The sequence below is a fragment of the Macrotis lagotis genome, chromosome 7, assembly GCF_037893015.1.
Source record: "Macrotis lagotis isolate mMagLag1 chromosome 7, bilby.v1.9.chrom.fasta, whole genome shotgun sequence".
NCBI lineage: Eukaryota > Metazoa > Chordata > Mammalia > Peramelemorphia > Peramelidae > Macrotis > Macrotis lagotis.
The window spans coordinates 30214100-30234547 of record NC_133664.1 but is presented as its reverse complement, the minus strand read 5'-3'; the positions used below and the strand labels follow the sequence as shown (position 1 = coordinate 30234547).

General features: G+C 46.2%; 1 protein-coding gene across 2 annotated transcripts in view; it reads left to right on the top strand.

Moving 5' to 3' along the window:
- Nucleotides 1-19065, top strand: part of LOC141494479 (ubiquitin-conjugating enzyme E2 E2) — a 338783-nt gene extending 319718 nt beyond the window's left edge. For both annotated transcript variants that reach the window (XM_074195712.1, XM_074195711.1), the window contains exon 6: nucleotides 18476-19065. In XM_074195712.1, coding sequence (XP_074051813.1) covers nucleotides 18476-18573 — 98 coding nt within the window. In that variant the 3' untranslated portion in view covers nucleotides 18574-19065. The remainder of the gene's footprint in view (nucleotides 1-18475) is intronic.
- The last annotated feature ends 1383 nt before the right edge of the window (nucleotides 19066-20448 follow it).

Sequence of the window (20448 nt, the reverse complement as noted above, 5' to 3'; positions counted from 1 at the left end):
GGTAAGATTCAGGACGGAAGAAGAATTAATTCCCCTTTTCTTCAAGGGGTTATAATAATGTTAAGAAGTATTGTTTCAGTTCATCTCCACTGTCAATGGGCTAATTCCCACCTCAGCATGGGATCCTGGCAATGGGGCTGCATGGAAATAGGAAAAACCTTTCATGAATTATCCTCCATTTAATATGCCTCCAGAGAAGAGTTAATCCTCCAGTGTCTTTTGTGGACGTTCCAGAAAGTAGTTGGAATATGAGAGATTTAATTTTTGTTTTTAAAAAATGTGCACTTATACTAATTTAGGGAAATCAACCATTCTTTACAAGATAAGCAGGCATTCTAAATGGCTGTTGCAATAGTTTATCAAAGGTGAAGATGACAATTATTTTAAAGAATAGTAATTATATGGAATTGCTAACTATGGATGGACCACTTGTCCCAATTTCCTCCAAATAACCTTCAGTTCTTGAAATAGTCAGAGGCTCAGTGGGTGTTGTGAACTAGAAATAGTAAAAAGCCAATGATACCCATGGCTTTCTCTCTATTGCTCCCTCCTGAAAAATCTATTTATAATTTGAATTCCCCATTCTTGGCCCTTGGGGATGAAAATTAGGAATAATTTCATATCACAATAAGGCAGGCACTTAACTCACCAACCACTGTTTAATGGTCCAGTCTCTGATGAGGAAGGAGAAGAGGGTAACAAGAAGTGATGTCATTAGGCAGTATTAATTAGCAGTTTTCTCTTAGCAGCAGGGGGTGGGTGCCATGTCCATGGGCCATTGGGTACCCGGGCATATTTAGCAGACCACAAAGTCACTCACTCCCCAAGTTAGCACCAGCTATTAGGAGTAGCCCAAAGACAGCCAATAGACAACAGAGTTATAATACTTTTCAAGTTGTTCATGGGGAGGGAGCTCGACAAGATTCCTCCCATATCAGAATACACCTCTCCTTTTGGGGGGTTCTTGGGTTCTAACCTGTAGTTTGTGATAGAAAGGAACTCTAAAGAATCTCCCTCAACCGATGCAGATCTACAACTGGCCTGAAGTGGAAGTCTTGGAAAGTCACATCCTCGAGGGACTCAGCCTGGCTGACCCAGCTGTTGCTTCTCTCTCCTGTGCCATGTCCTGTCTCAGATGCCACTTTACCCTTCCAACATAGCCCACAATGTAGCAATATCCTTCTTAAAACTTCCAGACCATCCTGTTGGGATGTGCGATAACAGAACATGGCAAGAAGCTCTGAGATGGCAGAAGAAAAGATGAATGAAAAAGGCCTCCCTCCTGTTGTTGCCATTCTGATTTTTGAAGCTAGAAGCAAGTCATACCATCCATTTAGACCATGGCCTCTTGAGGGCTTCTGCAGCTTCAAATCTAGAATCCTAGTGGCTGGTTTTTGTTCTACAACTGGATTTTTCTCCCTTTACCTCTTTCCAATGATTTTATTTTTCAGTAACAAACAGTTTTCTTTTCTTCTCACCTCTCCCCATCCTTCACCTCCAAAATGAAGGGGGGAAAAAACTTTGTTTTTATAATAATATGCACAATCAACAGAACAGATTCCTTCATCAGTCTCATTCAAAGCCATGTGTCTCACTCTGCATACTTAGTACATCTCGTTTGTGTTGGGAGGTGGGTAGCCTTCCTTTTATCATCAGCCCTTTACAATTACAATTGATCACTACCTTAACTAGATCTTTCAAAATTGTTGATTCTTGCAATGTTGTTGTTATAATATAAATTGTTCTCCTGGTCCTGCTTACTTTACTTTGGTTCCCTTGAAGCAAATCTTCCCAAGTTTCTCTGATACCATCCCTTCATTGTTTCTTATGGCACAGTGGTATTCCATCACTTTCCAATACCATTTGCCACATCAAACACAGGCCCAATATCTGGCATTATTCAGGTAAACATCTCAGGAGCAGTTTCTGTTTGCAGGGGTTGCAATGTGGCATAATCTTGCTGCCCTCCAGGCCTGAGCACAGAGGTGTTGTCTGGTGGGGACAAGGGACAGTGATGCTCTCATTACCCTTCTCCTGAACTCCATGGTTATTTCAGGCATGGAGTTGCTGTCCTTGATGATCCAGAGCAATTATGAATATAATATTAAATTCAACTAAACAACATTGAGTGCCTGCTTTTAAAAACATTTGTTTAAATGTTAAGGATACGAAGCATTTTTTTAAATAATTAAAACAATTCCAAACCTCAGTGACCCTCTCCTAGGGGAATCCCAAATATTCCAGGACAGTTTAATGGAAAGAGCCATGGATTTGAAATTAGTAGACCAAGGTTGAATCCTGGCTATGCCTCTTAACACCTGCATGAGCTTGCCCGAGTTATTGAAGCCTCTCTGAGCCAACAATATCTCCTCATCCATAAAATTGGGGAATAAATTGGGTGACCTCTTTTTCAGCTGTGTCTGTGTCCTATGACTTGTATTCATCCTATTCTTCTAAAGTGTAATTAAGAAGAGAGGTCATGATTCATCCAAAACCCTGGACTAGGCTCTTGTACTGTGCTGAGAGGCTCAAAGCAAAAAAAGGCACCATGCTCTCAAGATGGCACCATGGGCTGGGCCAGAATGAGCTGCTGCACCTTGGAAGCTTACTCTCCGGGAGCCTGGGCAAGGCATTCGTCCTTCCTAGCCTGGAGTCGCTGTCTGTAACAGGGAGACAATGACACCTGTTGTTCCTACTTAGAGAGGGTCTGGGAATTAGGCAAAAAGCACTTTGTGGGAATGAAGGTACATTTATTATTCTATTAATACTCTGTAGGATGAAAGCACGATTTTTCTAGTAATACTTTGTAGAGAGACAAGGGAAATATGGTAATCCTTGTTAGAGTCATAGTAACAGTAACATGATGTCATAATAGATTAATGAAAATGGACACCTTTTAAAGTTTCCTACTCACCTTCCATCTGTGTCTTCACTTGAGCCTTACAACAACCCTGTGAGAAGGGTGCTGAAGAAGTTGAGGCTGAGAAAGGTTGTAACTTGCCCCTAGTGACTGAGGTCAGATTTAATTGCAACACTCTAGTATATGGCGTCGCAATGTGTATCACAGGTTAGAGCCAGTTTATCTCCAGAGACGAGAATGCTTGGAGAATCAGAGGAAGGAGGCGAGAGGCACCAGTGAGGACAAGATTGGAGGGGAGGAATCTTTTTGTAATTCAGAGCACTTTCAGTCTTGGGGAGAGAGAGTGTGTGAGTGAGTGTGTGTGTGTGTGTGTCTGTACCTGTGCTCAGACCAAGCATAGCCCCTCTTGTTCTTCCACCTTGTTGAAACAGACCCAAGAGCCTCGGTCCTCTCCCTTTCTCATCTGCATGCCCCCCTTGCCCCATACAAGTCTTAAGCTTTCATAATGCTCTTTAGCTCTTAGGACATAAGCTTCTCTTGGCTCAGCATCAGTTGACCTCTGCTCAGAGGCTGTTTTCACCTGAATGCAGAAACATCCCAACCTTCATCGTCAGTACAGCCAAAGCCTAGAACCCAGACAGAGCACCAACTAGAAATCATTCAGAAGAGTGGTCCTGCCTTTCTCTTTGGTCCTCTTCTGCCCTTCCCCATCTGTACGTCCTCTTCTGGGGGCCTTTGGGCACAAAGCTCAGCTCCCTGAACTCCATTCTCTGAACACAGATGCTCCTAAAAGGCAGAAGGAATGAGAGCCAGCAGCTCCTCTCCCTGGACAAACAGCTGGTTTAAAGTGGAGTTCTAAATAGAAAAGTTGGGGAGAGGTTAAGGCATGTAACTCCACACCCTTTAATTCAGCTGTCATTGTTTAAGTGCCTGCTGTATTCAGTGCTTGAGGGCATCTAATAAGAAACGCAAGCATGTAATAGCTAGTATACAAGATAGAGTGTGTTCTGCCCCTGGCAGAAGTCAAAGGGCACAGTGACTTGGAGGAATAAGGAATTCAATTAAGCCAGTTGCTGTTACCCAGGGAATGTCCAAATCGCAGCCCATGATGGTCCTGGCATAGTGCTATGCCATGAGAGACTAGTGGAAAGAATTATGAGAAGCATGGGAAAACTTCCATGAGCTGCTGCAGAGTAACGTCAGCAGATCCTTGAAAACAATATGTAACAACTGCAACCATATATGTGAGGACCAAAGGAAGACTTGAAACTAAATGTGACGTCCTCATAATGACCAGATCGTCCCTCCAAAGGTGACAAGGAAACACACCACTTCTCTTCTGCAGAAGGAACAGAGAGATGACTGACAGACGTGAACCTGGGATCTCTACTGTCAGATATAATTAATTGGTGTATTGATTGGTTTTGTGGAAGTGCTTCTTTTTCACTTCTCTTCATTTTTCTTATTCTTCATTGTAAGCAATTTGGATTTGGGGAAATGAGAGAAGAGGAAGGCATCTGTTCAGAAATGCAGATGATATATCAACAAAATAGATCGAGTTTTTAAAAAGACAGTATTGACAGTTCAGTAACTATTGGAGGGCAGGATATGGAAGAAGTCAAAGATGACTAAGGATTTGCAGCTGGACCTTTGGGGAAAGGCAGAATTCTAGTACACCAATTTAAGATGGCAAAATACATGGACGAATAATCAGTTGACATTTGCCAGCCTTTGTGGCCCATATCTATGATTCCTACCAGTGAGAGAGGCTGAGGCAGCTGAAGTGGCTTGAGTCTATTTCACTGGGGTGAACATCAACCCAGCATCCGTTCTAATTCAGTATGGTGGGCTTCCAGAAGAGAGGGGCCAAGCACAGCAGGCTGGCCCAGTTTGGAAACAGAGCAGATCATTGCTGCCATGTCCGGCCACACCAGGACCAGCTCATGAGTGGCTGCTTTACTTCCAGTCTGGGCATTTGTCCTAATTCCTCCCTCCCTCCTCTTCAAAAAAAAATGATATTTATATGATACTTTCTGCCAAGAATTTACTCAAGTTAATTCATCTTATCCTACTTAACATACATCCATGAATGCAGTATAGAAAGATTCTTAACCATTTTGTGCCCTGGACCCTTTGACTACCTGTTAGAGTCAATGGACCCCTTCTGAGAGTAACATTTTTAAATGCATAAAATAAAATCTACTGTCATAAAAAGAAAACTAATTATATTGAAAAATTCAAATACTTTTAAAAAAACCCCAAAATACATAGACTCCAGGTTAAGAATCCCTGCCCTAAAGTGAACTTTTTATATGAGTCTGAGTAAAGTTCAATCACACTCCTTCCTTAGTTCAGCAAAAAAAAAAAAAAGGATATAATATTACTATTGTGATCCCATGATCATGACCATTACAAAACCCCAAACAAAACATGTGCATGACCTTGGGGTGCTGCACCAGAGTTCAGCGTGGGTCCCTGTCAGGACTATTGCCAGGTCCTTGGTCTAGCCAGTCTTGGACCCAGGCTTGGTGGTGAATCCTTCATCATAATTCTTCTAGAGAACCTGTTCGGTAACCTCCAAAGCTCTTGGATTGTTTCTGCAGGATCTGGCTTCCTCCTTTAAATGCCTGTGATGGGTTTGTGTTTCCCCCCATTGCTTCTCACCTTTCTGCTCTTTAGTTGTCCCAGGATAGACAAGTGAAGACCTGTCCTTCTCCATCTCCCCCCACCCCCCCGCCATACCTGCACTCATAGGGACAAGTGACATCAGAATGCAAAGAAAAGTCAGATTGGTGAGACAGATAGGATCTGGAAGCTTGAGTGTTTAAAAAAAATGGCAGGACTTATTTCAGCTAAACTTGGAGGTTCAGATGCTTGTCTTTTGAGTTTTACATTGAGCGAGCTTGTGCTCCAAGCTCTCATAGCCCTTCAGGTGTGGCGCACAGACAAATCAAAGAATTGCATCCTCCTGGCCACTCATCACTGTCAGCTCCCCCCATCTCTCCATTTGTTAGACCTCTGCCCCACCTGTTCTTATACCTTAGATAAATGTATGAACATCTCAACAGCTTTAAAAATAAAACCTTCATCTCATGATCCACTATGGCCAATACAAATTGATTTTCCTTCTGCAATCTGACTCACCAAAAGTTTCTCGGGCAGCCATAATCTATTTCACACCAGTCCCCAACAAGTGATCCACTGGTGCCTTTTTTTGTTGTTTTTGCAAAGGCAGTGGGGTTGACTTGCCCAAGGTCACACAGCTAGGTAATTATTAGGTGTTTGAATCCAGATTTGAACTCAGGTACTCCTGATTCCAGGGCCCGTACTCTATCTACTGCACCACCTAGCTGCCCCTGTCCCTTGATTTTCTAAAGCAAAGTGGCGAGGTGCACTGCACCAGAATTACTCCCAAAGGTCACCTATCCCAGTTCTTTCCAACTCATCCTTGTGTCTACTTTGGTGTACAGGAAAGATTAACTCCACAAGCCATCCTTCCCTGGGGCTCTCTTGGGGCTCAGAAGGAACTGATCAATTCTGTTTTATCCTTCTCCTCTCTTGTGACATAGGCCTGCCTACCAGGCCAGCTTTGGGTCTCTCCTGACAGTGACATATCAGGTCAGCCAGCGTGTCAGAATGGTTATCTTACGGCGTTTCTCATTGTTCTTCTCTGTTCACGATGGCCCTGAAGGTCACGTTCTGGACCACTTTATCCAAAACATGTCAACAATGGGAGCCAGGCTCGAGCTGGTTCCACCTAATGGGATATGTCTTCCCAAGTGATACATGGACAAAGCCTTTGCTTCAGGGCAGCCCCTTGGCTTTATCTCTCCCATTTCAATTTCCCACACTGGATTTGCAAATCCAGGCTCAAAACAAGAGATACATACAGCTCTTCCCCTCTTTTCATGGGCAAGTAGAGGGTGAAAACCCCGATCTAGAGCAAGCCCATCTGAATGCACCCCTCCAACCCAATTGACTGTTAGTTTGCTGACAGCAGGGTGTGGCCCAGAGTAGCTCTGGGAGCACTCACCTGAGACCTGCGCTATCCACAGGATAATGCTTTAATCAAATGGGAGGGAGGAATGGAGGGAGATGTCATCTGTGTTAAGAGAAGCATCATATCAACACTGTGGCAGGTGTTGTCTGGAATATTTTATTCCTTTCTGAACACTTTTAGGAAAAAGGTTGACTAGTGGACCCCTCTCCAAACCTCAGCTTCCTCCTCTGTCAAGGGGATAAGAATCCCGGTACTTACCTCACAAGATGGATGCTGTGAGCATCAGATGAGACAGTCTTCAAAAGGCTTCATAAACCTCAGAGTCCTTGGTAGATGCCAGTTATTGTCATTATTGCCATTTTTAGAATACGTTATGAGGTCCTTGGCCCAGTGGATAGAACACTGACCCTGGAGGAAGGAAGATCCTCAAACTCTTATGTGCTGGATGACCCTACACAAATCACTGACCCTTGCCAGCCTTGATTTCCTCATCAACAAAATTGGGGTGGTGATAATGGAATATGCCTTCTGGGGTTGTGAAGATAAAAGGAGACCTTATTTGTCTAGTGCTTTGCAAACCTTAAAGCACTTAGTAAATGTTCACTCTTCCTAATGGCCATGAGAATTGAGAATATTTCTAAATTGGCTGGGGCAGTTCTTAATGGCTAGATTTATTGGACTGATGACTTTGATCTTCTCTAGTTAACCCATCAGAATTGTGTCTTCTGAGCTTGTGCAGAGCAATACTTCACTTTGATTGACTGTTCCCAGGTCTTCTCTTTAGGGATTCCTGGAGCCTTGGAATAGTAAACCTGTCAGAGAACTTGGGGCTCATCTAAACTGCTTTGTCCATTTAGACTCAGACTGGTTAGATGCCTGGACCTTGGTCACATGGTGGATCTCTCCTCTCTAATTCAGGAACTGAATCAGTCATCAACCCCAGTCCTCACATTGAGTATCACCCTACCATTCCCAAAGCGCCATATGAGGTCAATAGTGCTAGTATTCCCCATTGCAGAGGAAGAAGCTGAAATTCAGAGACTTGTGGTCCTTACCACATGGCTTGTGTCAGACATGGAACTGGAATGCTGACCTTCAAGTTGGTGTGCCACTGAATTATGTTGTTGTTTTTTAAATGTGATTAAAATAAAATTTGAGCTAAAAAAAAAGATACTCTGGACATGCCACAACAGATTGTAAATCTAGAGCTGGAAGAGGAACCCTTAGGGACATCTAAACCAGAATCCTCATTTTATGGGAAACTGAGGCCAGGAACATTTTAAGCGATTTCTAAACTCAGGGGTAGGATTTGAACCTAGATTGTTAGACTCCAGAGCCAGTGCTCTGTCCAGTTTTAACATACTGTTCTCTTTCATGGGTGGACGACCTTTTAGCTCTTCTGAGCCACATTGCCCCCCAAAAATTTGTCAAGGGCCACATAGAGAATATAATATTTATTTATTACTACATATTACCAATAAGTATAATAATAAAATGTAGTAATGCCACAAGAATGGGCTTTGAGACTCGTGGATTGGACACACCTAAACAATCTAACAAGGTTTGAGAAGTGATTAAGAAACCCAGAAAAAAATTACACATAAAATTTTGGAACATTACTATCAGATTATTTTATATTATAGTAAAAACTATCCATATACTTCAGAATTATGATAATGAAAAAGGAAAAAACTGTTTTAAGAGCAAGTTAATTTAGATGCTTTTTCATTTCTGTAAGAGGTGTCATTGATGATTTAACACCCCCCCCCCCAGGATTTATTAAATACCTACTTGGTATCAGGGATCCTCAGAAGTAAACTTCTTTTTCATTAGCTGAGAGTCCTCCTGAGGACAGTGAACTAAAGACGCCTCTCAACTGAGAATAAAAATCTCTACACAAAGATATCTGTCTGATTATTAATTGAAATTACTTGGCTTATGGGCATTAACCTTGACATATTCTTTAGAAATTGCCTATTAAATTAAGATACTTTTTCAAAATCAGGAACTTTTTTTGCTTTTATTTTATTTATGACTTGATTTTATGAATGCCAATTGAACTCATTAATGAACCAGTGCTTCTATTCAGAAATCTGAGTGTTCAGGATAGTCTTTAACTTCATCCTCAGGTCAGACAATCCCAGAGAAAAATCGGACCTCCAGTTCCATCTTAAGCCCAACCTGGAACACCACCCACCCACCCACCCAGTCTACCTTGCAGTCTTTCTGTAGCAGGTGGCATGGGAACTCTAACCCAGCACAAATGAGAGTTAGATTGGAACCACCAAGCTCATTTTCATTTCTGATTTAAAACAAAACTAAAATTTGTCCCCAGAGGCAAAAGACTGTCATATTAACTAATGCCAGCCATCCTTCTTCTCCCGCCATGAGCCCCAAGGATACCTTTTAATCTTTGTGGAGCAAGGTGGGCTGCCACCACCATCCTGCTGTGATGTGATCTTCAGAAGGTAGTGTGGATCGAGGGACAGTGGTTTTCCTGCTAGTGCCCGGAACTGGGGGGGATCAGGAAGACCTGGGTTCAAATCATGTCCTGGGGCCTTTGGGCCAGTCCCTTGTTCTCTCTATGCCTCAGTGTCTTCTGTAAAAAGGAGGTGATCATGTGCCAGACTCCCCCTTCTAGGGTTTCTAGAAGAGTCCAGGGAGATTATATAGAAAAAGCATTTTGTAAACCTATGTCTGTCCATGAATATTGCTGCCAGAGGATGATCTTGTGGAGCCTTAAGCTGTCTGATCATCAGTAAACATGTATAAGGGCCCTCTGGCTGCCAGATGCCACAGAGCTCTCAAGATTCAAAGAAAGTTGGCAGAAGGATGAATGGGGAACACTGAATTGGCATGTAACTGGAAAAAAATAAAAATAAATTTAAAAATCTATGAATAGAAATGTTAGAAATGTTCTTTGTCACTTCCCACAGGATGCTCCACTGTGTCTGGGTTCTCTCAGCCATAAGTGACCCTCTCTAAGAGCGCCAGACACAGTCGCCCCCATAGGCTGGGCTGCCCACATGCTTGCTGGGTTATGCAAGTGAGGGTGACCATGAGGACATTGAATACTATATATATCCAGCATAAAGTTCATAAATCAATTCTTAGTCACAAAAATCAAATAAAATTTGGAAGGGAGGATATTAGTGGATCAATACATTGTGGGAGGTGGGGATAGGAAATACTGCTTTTTTTTTTTTTTTTTTTTTTGCAAGGCAATGGGGTTAAGTGGCTTGCCTGGAGTCACACAGCTAGGCAGTTATTAAGTGTCTGAGGCTGAATTAGAACTCAGGTCCTCCTGACTCTAGGACTCTAATTGCTGCCACCTAACTACCTGAAACATTTTTGTGACAGGTTTTTTGTGTTTTAAAATGCAGTTTAGGGAGCCCAAGGTTTCTCATTGAGGATGTCACTATGGGTAAGTGCAAACTGTGCTAAGCTCGCATAAAGGGTGGGATTCTCTTCCCCATGTTGTGGAAATGATGGGATTCAAGCTCTTCACTGCCCCCCCCCCCATCACTTTGGCCTTTTTTGACCACAGGTCTTGCTTCCCTGGGTGAATGAAGGGGTCTCTAAGATCGCCTCCAGTTTTAAAGCAGGGGTGGCAGTGCAGGGGTGGGGGCTTCGTAGTAAGTGAACGAGGGAGTTTCCACATGGATGTGCTTGGTGCTGACCTAGAGACCCTTAGCCCAGGATGCTTTGTGTCCTATGATTTCATGGGTCTGGAATCTCCACTCCCAGAAAGGGCAGCGCTCCCACCAGCCTGTGTGGTCACAATGGCTTTCTCCCTTGGAGTGAGTTTAATGTAGAAATATCCAGAAGATGGAGCGTGCTGACACTAACACCTTAGAAGGGACCTCATTATCCAAAGTTTTCCTTCGTGGTGGAGGACTGTTTCAGGGTCCTGGTGTGGAGGGAAAGAAAGCACTGGTGGGCATGCCCAAGATGCGAAGAAAGTGCAGGAAGGACAAGAGTGGGGGGGCTGGCTTGACCTCTTGCCACCCACCTTCAATTAAGGCCGGCCCTTAATCAGCTCCAGGGTGACTCCGATCCCTGAAGACTGCAGAGTTTGAAGAGGGTCCTCCTGCCACAGTGTCCTCCTGCTCTGAGCCTTCTTTTCCTTCTAGAATGTTACAGATGTGAAATCATTCTGGAAGGTACCCAGGTGAGCAGAGACCAGAGCAAAAGGGGTGGGGAGGCAGGGCCTGGTTGGCAATGAAGCCATGGGTCTGCCTAGCCTTCCTGACCAGACTCCAGGGGCCTCTGGAGAGGAAAAATCCAGCTTAGACCTGGATAAAAATGGAGTTTGACTTTGTTTTAAAAAAAAAAAACTCCCGATGAGGAAATTCCCACCATGTGCTATTTCTGCGGCTCTTCTGACCCCCTGCCCCCTGTGCAGTTACGATCTCTGCTCGTTTACTTGGGGGCAAGATGGGCTGTGGTTTTGTTGGGGTTTTGCCAATATAGCCTTTTATGTTTTTATTGTAAACTGAGTAGGCACAAGCAGAGTCTTTCATAAACACAAAACTACAGAAAGATCCTGCATAAAATCCATAAACTTCCAGTATTCTCCATTCTCCCCTCACAAAAGGGCTTCTTGGGCTCTGTTTCTCCTACCCTTGGTTGTCTTCAGTGGCGCATTCCTCACAGGGCTGTGACCATCCAAGGCTGGCAGCGGTGCATCATCCATGTGGCCCCTGGGGTCGGGACCCCCGGCTTCCCATTGTCTGACTCCAGGCGAGTCCAGCAGGTTCCACGTGGTGTGTAAAGTGGAGGCAGCCCCCCATGGACTCCTGATCCTCCCGGGATCACCTGGGGTTCAAGTGAGATGGGCTCTTGACAGCACTTAGGCCAATCCTTTGTAAAGGTCAGTTATTAGCATCAACAGCAGTAACGGTGGCCAGCATTTATGTAGTGCGGACGACAGGCCCCGCCATGTGACAAGGACTTTGCAGTCATCGTGCCATTTGAAAATAGCAGAGTGTTCATTCATTCATCCTTTCATGTCCCCCTCACACTTGCCTGGAAAAGCTTGAGGCCATTTGTTCAGAGCTCCCTCTTCTCTTCTTTTGCTCACCATGCCTCCTCCACCCCTCTTCCTTCACTCTTAGCCTCCTGTGAAGAGGTGGCCCTTTTTTTTTTAAGTATATTTTATTCATTTGTTTTTCCAACAAGATGCAATGGTATTTTCAACAATCTTTTTTTGCAAGGTTTTGAGTTTTACTTTCTTCTCCCTTCCCTCTGCTCTTCCCCCTGACAGAAAGCAATCTAACACAGGCTCTTTTTGTAACAATGCTAATCATAGATCTATATTGATCGTGATGTGAGAGGAAAATCAGATTCAAATGGAAGAAACAAAATATTAGAAAAAAAAACAGCATAACTTTTTAAAATTGAAGATAGTAAACTTTGGTCTTCATTTAAAGTCTACAGTTCCTTCTCTGGATATGGAGGGTATTTTCTATCACAAGTCTTTGAGAGTTGTCTTTGATTATGGTGCTGCTGGGGTGCACAAGTCCATCATGGCTGATCCTCAGCCATGTCGTTAATTGTATCATGCTTTCTGGTTCTGCTCATTTTGTCAGTGCAAGTCTTTCCAGGCTTTTCTGAAGTCCTGCCCCTCAGGATTTCTTGTAGAACAAGAGTATCCCATCACATATATGTACCATAACTTGTTCAGCCATTCCTCAGTTGATGGGCATCACCCCTTGATTTCCAATTCTTTGCCACTACAAAAGAAGTTGCTATGAATAGTTAGGAATATGTGGGATTTTTATCCTTTTTTGTGATCAAAGAGGTGACCCTTCTCACAAAACTGATCTCTCTCTACATGTTCCCTTGGTCCTTTTCCACAGATTGCTCCCATTCTCACTTTCCTTAATCTTCACTCTCTCCCTTTCTACCAACTCTTCCCTGCCCAGATCTTCCTCATCCTTATAAAACCCTCCCATGTGGCACAGTGGCCGAGTTCAAATCCAGCCTCACACATCTAGCTGTGTGACCTTGAGCAAGTCACTTAACCCCCCCCATTGCCTTGCAAAAACAAACAAAAAAGCCCACCACCTCCCTTGATGTGTCTAGCCCCACTTTGCCATTACCCTTAAGTCTTTCCATTTGTGGATAAACCCAGGGAAAGCCCCCCCTTACCCCTTGGGACCTCCTGCTTTCTCTTCCATCGCTTCCTAGAGACAGAGACTATTCCTACTTTTTACTTTGTTTCCCTAGAATTTAGGATTGGGATAGGAATAGGGAACAAAGGAGTTACGGAATTCCCATGTGAAGAAGTTCCTTCTTCCAATGCAGGCCAGTGCCTTTCCTTGGGAATAAGAGCTTAATAAATGTGTTGGATTAATTGACTGATAGACTATTCTTAATCTTAAAAAGCTGTACCCCTTTGCCAGCCAGAGATTGGACAGCAAGACACTGAAAAACGCCCCTACCTCCAGAAAGGTGGCCAAACCACCCAGGACTTTTAGCTTCTGGTTACCAAGAACCAAGAGTTTTTTTTAACCTGGAATAGGAAAACCTGAATTCAAATTTGACCTCAAACATTTACTGGCTGTGTGACCTGAGAAGTCCCCTTAAATACTCTCCCTGTAAACCAGAGTTAATCCTCGCACCTCCTCCCAGGGATGCCGGTGAGGGCTGAATAAGGTGATGTTTGTACGAGACTTGCAAGCTGTAAAGCAAGTTCTAAATGGTAGCCATGATGATGATCAATAAGACCCACGCCAACATAGTACCCTGCCAGGATCACAAGGACTGTACCTGCTGGATGCTGCTTTGGCATTCAGTCACTCATCCTTGCAGTGTCAGCTGTTGCTGGGCCGAGCAGCTCCTCCCTGGGTTTGAGCTGGTCCTTCTTCCCCTCATGGGGTCCTTCTCTCTGTCTCTCTGTCTCTGTCTCTGTCTCTGTCTCTCTCCCCCCTCCCCCTTTTACTAGATCTTCATCTCCCTATTTAATACATTCTAGTGACTCCCTCTTAGGTCAAGTGAGGACAGAGCATTGGATTTGGAGTCAGGAAGCTCCAAGTCCAAATCTTTCTCAGACACTTACTGGCCAGGTGACCCTGAGTGAGTCATTTGACCCTCCTCCTGGGGCCATGGACCTTCTTTGCAAACAGAAGGCGCTTTCTCCGTCTCTGCCGCCCGTCGGGATCATGGGGTTTCTTAGAAGCTGGTCTTGGCTCTGGAGTTTGGATGTGGTGCTTTGCTAAGTGCCGAAGACATCCATGGTAGAGAATTTCCCTCAGTTGGCAAGGTCCAGGTCTGCTGTGAGGACTCTCTTCCTGGCAGAAAGTCGGGCACCCAACAACTCAGGACATGGCATTCCTGGTCTGGAGCAGTGGCCCCTGAGGGCTGCCACGGGTCTGGGGAAGGTAATCCCTTCCTCTAAACTTGACTGGTCCCTGGGGAGATTGTTGGCAGGTCCTTGGGGATTGTCACTGAGCAGAGTCTGGGGTTCCAGCCCAGCAGCCCCTTTTCAGCAGGACCGCCATCGGGGCTCGTTCTTCATTCTGTTCTGATTGAGAGCTTTGTATCTCAGAATCCCCATTGATGGGGGGTGGCCCCAGGGAGCCACCCTTCCCCCAGGTTTCAGGCTTAAGAAGCATCCCCTCAATGAGGCCACTGACTCCTGGGCTGCTCTTGGGTCTAGAACTTGGTGGAATATTTCATTCTTCTCTGAGTTCCACGTGGGCCTTGGCTCTCTCTGTCCTTCCAGCGGACCTGCACCCTAGTTGGCTTTGGAGTATGTTGTCCGTCCTGTGATTAGAAGTCACACGAGGCTCACTGTGATGTGTGGGATGGACGCCTGGCCTCGGAGCCAGAACCCTTGGGGTCAGGCTCTGGCTATGACCCCAGATGACATCCTCCAGGACTTCCAGACAATCCTCTTAATCTATCAAATTGCCAAGAAAGTACTTTCCCAAAGGAAATTTCTCAACCGTGATATCACAAATCTAGACGAAAATATTAATTGAAAGTCTCCTGTCCCTCAGGTCCTCTGCCAATACAAAACCCCAAGTTTCTGACCCTCTAAGCACACCAGGAGAATGCCCATTTTTTCCCAAGCCTCAAATGTCCTGGTCCAGCGCCCCCCCCCCACGCCATTATGAGAACAAACCCCTCGATGGACCGCATGGTGTAGTGAGGTATGGAGGTCCATCAGGTGTAGACCCCCAAGATGCAGCTGACTTCAGCCAATATACCTGAGGCAAAGCTGCCTGGGTGCAGGGGGGGCACCCTCCTCTTTCCTCTCACCTTCCTCCCCTTTCTCCATCTCTGCCGTCTCTCAGACTCACTGATACATAAATCTTCAATCTCTTCCTTAACAGAGACGTCTTCAGACTTGTTGCACACCATGTTGGGGCTCTCTGGCCCAGGACCCCCACTTCTCTGTTGACCCTTCTGCCCCATCCAGTGGCCTCCCAAGAGTCAACCTCTGCCTCCTCGCAGCATGCACCCTCCCTTCCTCCTTTGTAATGGGGTGCCCACCACCCAGCACCTCGCTGCTGACCCCGCAGCCTCTTTTCCACCCTCCCTTCCCTTCAGAGGCCCAGAAACATCCATTCCCTCATCTGTCCAGACCACCGCTGAGCCCACCAAAGACTTAGGCCTGGCTCTCGGTCAGTCCTTCCTGTCACGGGACTGCCGTGGAAAACACTGCTTCGGATTCTGCACTTTGGTCTCACCCTGCGTCTCCTGCCCCCAACAAGTCTTAAACATTGTTTTGAGCTTTTATTAGTAAATATCCTGGAAAATCAAATGTTTTATTAGGAACTTTGTTAAACAAGATGAACAGAAAACCATTTTCTTCTTCATATTTTATATAAAATTTGTTCGGCCTACATTTGTAAAATATTCATCAGGAGTGTGTTGCCTGTGACTTCCCTGCAGATTGTCAGCCCCTCAAACGCAGGTTGGTTGGTATCCCCAGTGCCCAATGCCATCTCCCCACAAAGCCAGGGGTTCATGAAAGTCTCTGAACTGACTCTGAGACCCCAGGGAATTTTCTTCTTGGGCAGATGGACTTAGTATCCCCCAAATGAGCCCCAGGCCTTGGCTCAGACCAGGACATCGCATGACTTTGGAGCTTGGGGTTCCGGGTTTTAGGCAGAGTCTCTGGGTGGACTAGGGTTTAGGTTCAGTGAACATGGGGGCAGTTTCTTGACCCACATATCTTCTGGAGAGATTGTGATTTCATTGATAGGACCCCCCCCCAGTCTTCTACTCTGTCTCATCTAGAAGATTCTTGCCCCAGAGGAGTACCTGAGCCCCCCTGGAGGAAAGCCTCCTGGACTAAAGGTTCTTGGGGGGCAGGAGCGGAGTCCAGCAAGGTTTCTCCATCGGCGTCTGTCACTCACCATTGGGTGAGCTGCCTCCTCTTCCTGACCCCTTAATAATTCAGTTCAGTTCAAAAGCAAAGAAGCACCTTGTGCACCAGATGTCAGAGAGGGCCGGAGCCCGCGGAGCTGGTGCCTTCCCCACCCTCTGGGAAGAAGCCGCGAGCATCCTAGGCCCAGAGATAAGGAGCCAGTCGAGTCGGGCCAGAGCAGGGGGTTGGGCTGGGGGGGGGCACAAGAGGGAGCAGGGAAGGGAATGGATCCCAGATATGGGGGACTGTGCATATGGAGGCCCAAAAGTAAGGATGTGAGAGAAAGTTTGTGTGTGTGTGTACAGGTGTGTGTGTGCACATACAGAAAGCTGTTGATTTTGCTCTAGAAATTGCAGATCAATAGTATTTCTATATTCCCTCACGTTAGGGGATACAAATACTCCTTCTCCACCACACATATACACACACACCCAAGGGGATAAAAAGAATATCTTGCTAATGGCTTGTGTGGCTGGCAGTGAGGAGTGCACCTTCTTCGTGACCTTCTCAGGGGGTCTCTGAGCAAAGTTGGGGTGACACCTGGTGTAGGATTCCCTGGGTTTCTCAAGCCCCTTCCAACTCTAAAATTCTGATTCTGAAATCATTCCTTTAGGAGCAAAGGAATTTTTAATGGTTTTGTTCTTACCCAACGCAGTGGCCCCGGCTGTCTTAGCACGCGCTGACCCTTTCCGCCTTAGCCCCAGGCTTTGGACACTAGATCCTGAGATGTGGCCCTGGAGGGTCCCTGAGCCCCCTCCTCACTCATTCAGTACAGCGTACCTGTGCCGGCTCCCTCCGGGTGGGTGGAGGCCCCTGATTCAGCCCCAGTGGGATCCTGGGTGTGTCTGGGTGGCCTGTCGCCACCTGCCCAGCCCGGAAAGGCTGGTACAAGGGCGTGGAGGCTTCTCAACTGTGTGAAGTCATCCTGGGGACCAAGGCCAGGCCACGGCCCAGGTGGTATGTGCCAGCACTAGGTGTTCCCAGCTTCCCTGAGGGTGACCAAGGGGAAGGAGAGGAGGGAGGGCAGAGGGGGGCGACAAAGACAAGCACCTTGTGGAGTGGTGCCCTGCCAGCAATAAGACCCACCTTTGTCTTTAGGGGGTTTCTCAGGAAGCACAAGTTGAAGGCAATCTGAAGACTTAGCTGGAAGCACCCCCTGGGCCCACCTGGACTTGGGCAAGCCCCTCTCACCCCCCCCCAATAATCTCATGATGTGTTCACCCAGTCTTTGACTGAAAGATCCCCAGGGCATGGGTGCCCCCACCACACTCCTGGTTCAGCCTTGGGGGCAGAGGCCGCCAGCCCTGGCCAGGCACCCCCTTGGTGCGTAACCTGGCCAGATCACCTCTTGACCCTCAAAGTGGGTAGAGGGCTGGACTTGGAGTCTGAGGTCCTGAGTTCAAATGTTGCTTCTGACTTGGACTGGCTGCATGACCCAGGCAAGTCATCATTCTCTCTGTCTCAGTTTCCTCATCTATAAATTAATGAGGCTCCAAGGACAAAGGAATCTATTCAAAGAATGTTGAAAACTAAAATACTAGATCAAGTAAGCTTTTATTAATAGTGAGCCCTTTGGGGGAACTCGGGGGCGCCACAGGGGGTAGAGTGCCAGCCAAAGAATCAGGAGGTCTCCAGTTCAGATCCAGCCTCTGCACCTCCTAGCCATGTGACCCTAGGCAAGTCACTTCTCTCCAACTGCTTCTCAAAAAAAATGTCTTGAGCTCCTTCTCCTCCCTCCTTCTGGACCCTGAGGCTGCAAAGACAAGGCTAAAGGGGCTGAACATCTATAGGTGTTATGGTGGTGGCAGTCAAGGTGGCACCCTGCCCCTGGCACCTGGCTCCTGGTTGAGGTGGAGCATCCAGCTCTTAGAGAACAAAGCTTCCTTGGATTTTGCCCCCACATACACACACACACACACATTTTAAGGCACAACTCATGTCAGGCCTAGTATTGGGGGTCCTTGGAGCATGACCTCCCATTGGAAGTCAGGGACCCTGGGTTCAAGTCTTGGTCCTGGGTGAGTCATAGCACACCCCCACCCTCTACCACTGCCCTATCCTCCAGTTTCTCTCTCTTCCCCCCCCAATTTCTCCATTAAAATGCCTGCTAAAAAGGAGAACATGTGACTTATGGCATCTCCCACCAGAGCTCCGGAAGTGCCCACAGGTAGCGCTTGGCACTGCCACCCCAGGGCCCCACTCGTACTGACCTCCTGCCTCTGTTTCCTTCCAGCCGATCCCCTGGTGGGCAGCATCGCCACCCAGTACATGACCAACAGAGCCGAGCACGACAGAATGGCCAGGCAGTGGACCAAGAGATACGCCACATAGGCGCCGCGGCCCTGGCCGGACCTCTCCGCAAGCACATTCACCAAGTGCATCAATAGCCCTCCCTCCTCGTGGTCTTATTTGGATGACATTTTGAACCATTTTGTTCAAACAAACCACGTTTGTCCTTTCTTTCTTTTTATTATTTTTATTTTATTCCCCCCCCTTTTTTTTTCAATTCTATTAACTTGAAAGTTTTTCCCCTCCAAGTAGACGGGAATTTTTTTGGTTTTGGTTTGTTTTTGTTTGTTTGTTTTATTTCAGTGCAAAGAATGTTGGATCAGTAATAGTATAGAGCTTTGTCACAAAGCTTTGTATCCATGTGTGGTTTTTTTTCTTTTATGTGGTCTTTGGGAAAACAAAACAAATTCAGAATTATATCTCGTTTCTACTTCAACGTAGTGTTTAGGGTTAATTTTTTTGTACTGAAGTCTTTAACGGCGGGTGCATGCTACTGGGAACAAGTTTTGTATAAAGGCTTAAATTCAAGAATCACTGTGCATTCCTGAGACTCTGTTTATCACTGGCCTTCTGTCTCCCACAAAAGGCTCTTGGGTTGAACAAAATAATATGTATTTTGATTTACTTAAAGTGCTTGTACATTTCTTAGGGACCTGCCACTCTGGACTGTGGAACAGTTGGTGTAAACTTGTATGGCGAGAGCTTCAATAAACACTGTGGCGGCTACACGCACTTGGGGGAGCGAGGCTCTGCTTTCTGTGCTAGCTGGGGGCGGGTCTGGGGGGACGCCAGGACCAGGACCGCAGGAGCTTCCTCAGACTCCCCAGATGGGCTCCTCGGCTGGCATAGACCCTGGACTCAGGGGCAGCCACTCTCTTCAGTTCGCCGCTCAGGCCCTGGACTTGGGGAGGGGGAGGCAGGCAGCCGCTCCCTTCAGTGGGCCCTCTGGGGAGTTCTGTCCAGCCTTGACCTTCAGGCTGACTCAGGGCCAGCTGCGAGGGGAGGAGAGCTCAGTCCTGCCAAGGAAATATGTGGGTGTTGGAGTTTGGAAAGCATGGGCTGAAGCGCCGCTCCCTGCATGTTCTTTGTGTGGCCGGGAGTCTTGGAAAGCCCCATTTCCTGTCGCTAATGACTGGGGGCTAACTCTGGGCGAGGTCTCAAACCAGACCAGAAGGCTAGTGTCCAGGCCCAGCCAGCTGGGGGCCTGGGGAGTGGGTCACCACCACTCCCCCTCAGCTCCCCCAGCTCTAAAATAGGGACAAATAAGACTGGTGTTTCCCACCCCAGAGACTGGCTTTGTGAATCTGAAAGTCCTCTAAGAAAATGAGACGTTATTATCATTATTAGTCTTCAATGGAACTGTTAAAAGCACTGCAGCTAAATCATTGACTTTACGAGCCCACGTTATTCATTTCTCACAATTTGAATGTCACTTGTTTTCTGACATTTCCTTTTTAAATGGCACAAATTTTAATATCTAATATTAGAGACACGTTTTTCCTTGTGTTCAAAAAGGAGTTGATAAGCATATATTTAAATATTGGAATTCCATTTTCATATTAAAATGCCTGCATTGTTCTTCACATTAATATGCGTAGCTTCCATTTGGCTTCTTATTTTTGAGGTTTCTTTTCTCCTTTAGTCTGGAAAAAAGAAAAGTATCATTGAAACAGATCATCCAGTACAAGATCCTGCCCTCCAGTGCAGGACAAGACAGAGATCCGTGGTGGCAGACAACTGCTCTCAGAACTGTTTTATAAGCGACACCCATCAGCCCGAGGAGATGATGTGACGGATCACCATGAGATCAGTAGATGGCTTTGGATAACAGAAATTCTTAGCGAATCCGCCAGAACTTCCTCCTGCCACTGGACTTCCTCATCCTCCAAACCTTCACTCATCTTATAAAGGCTGACT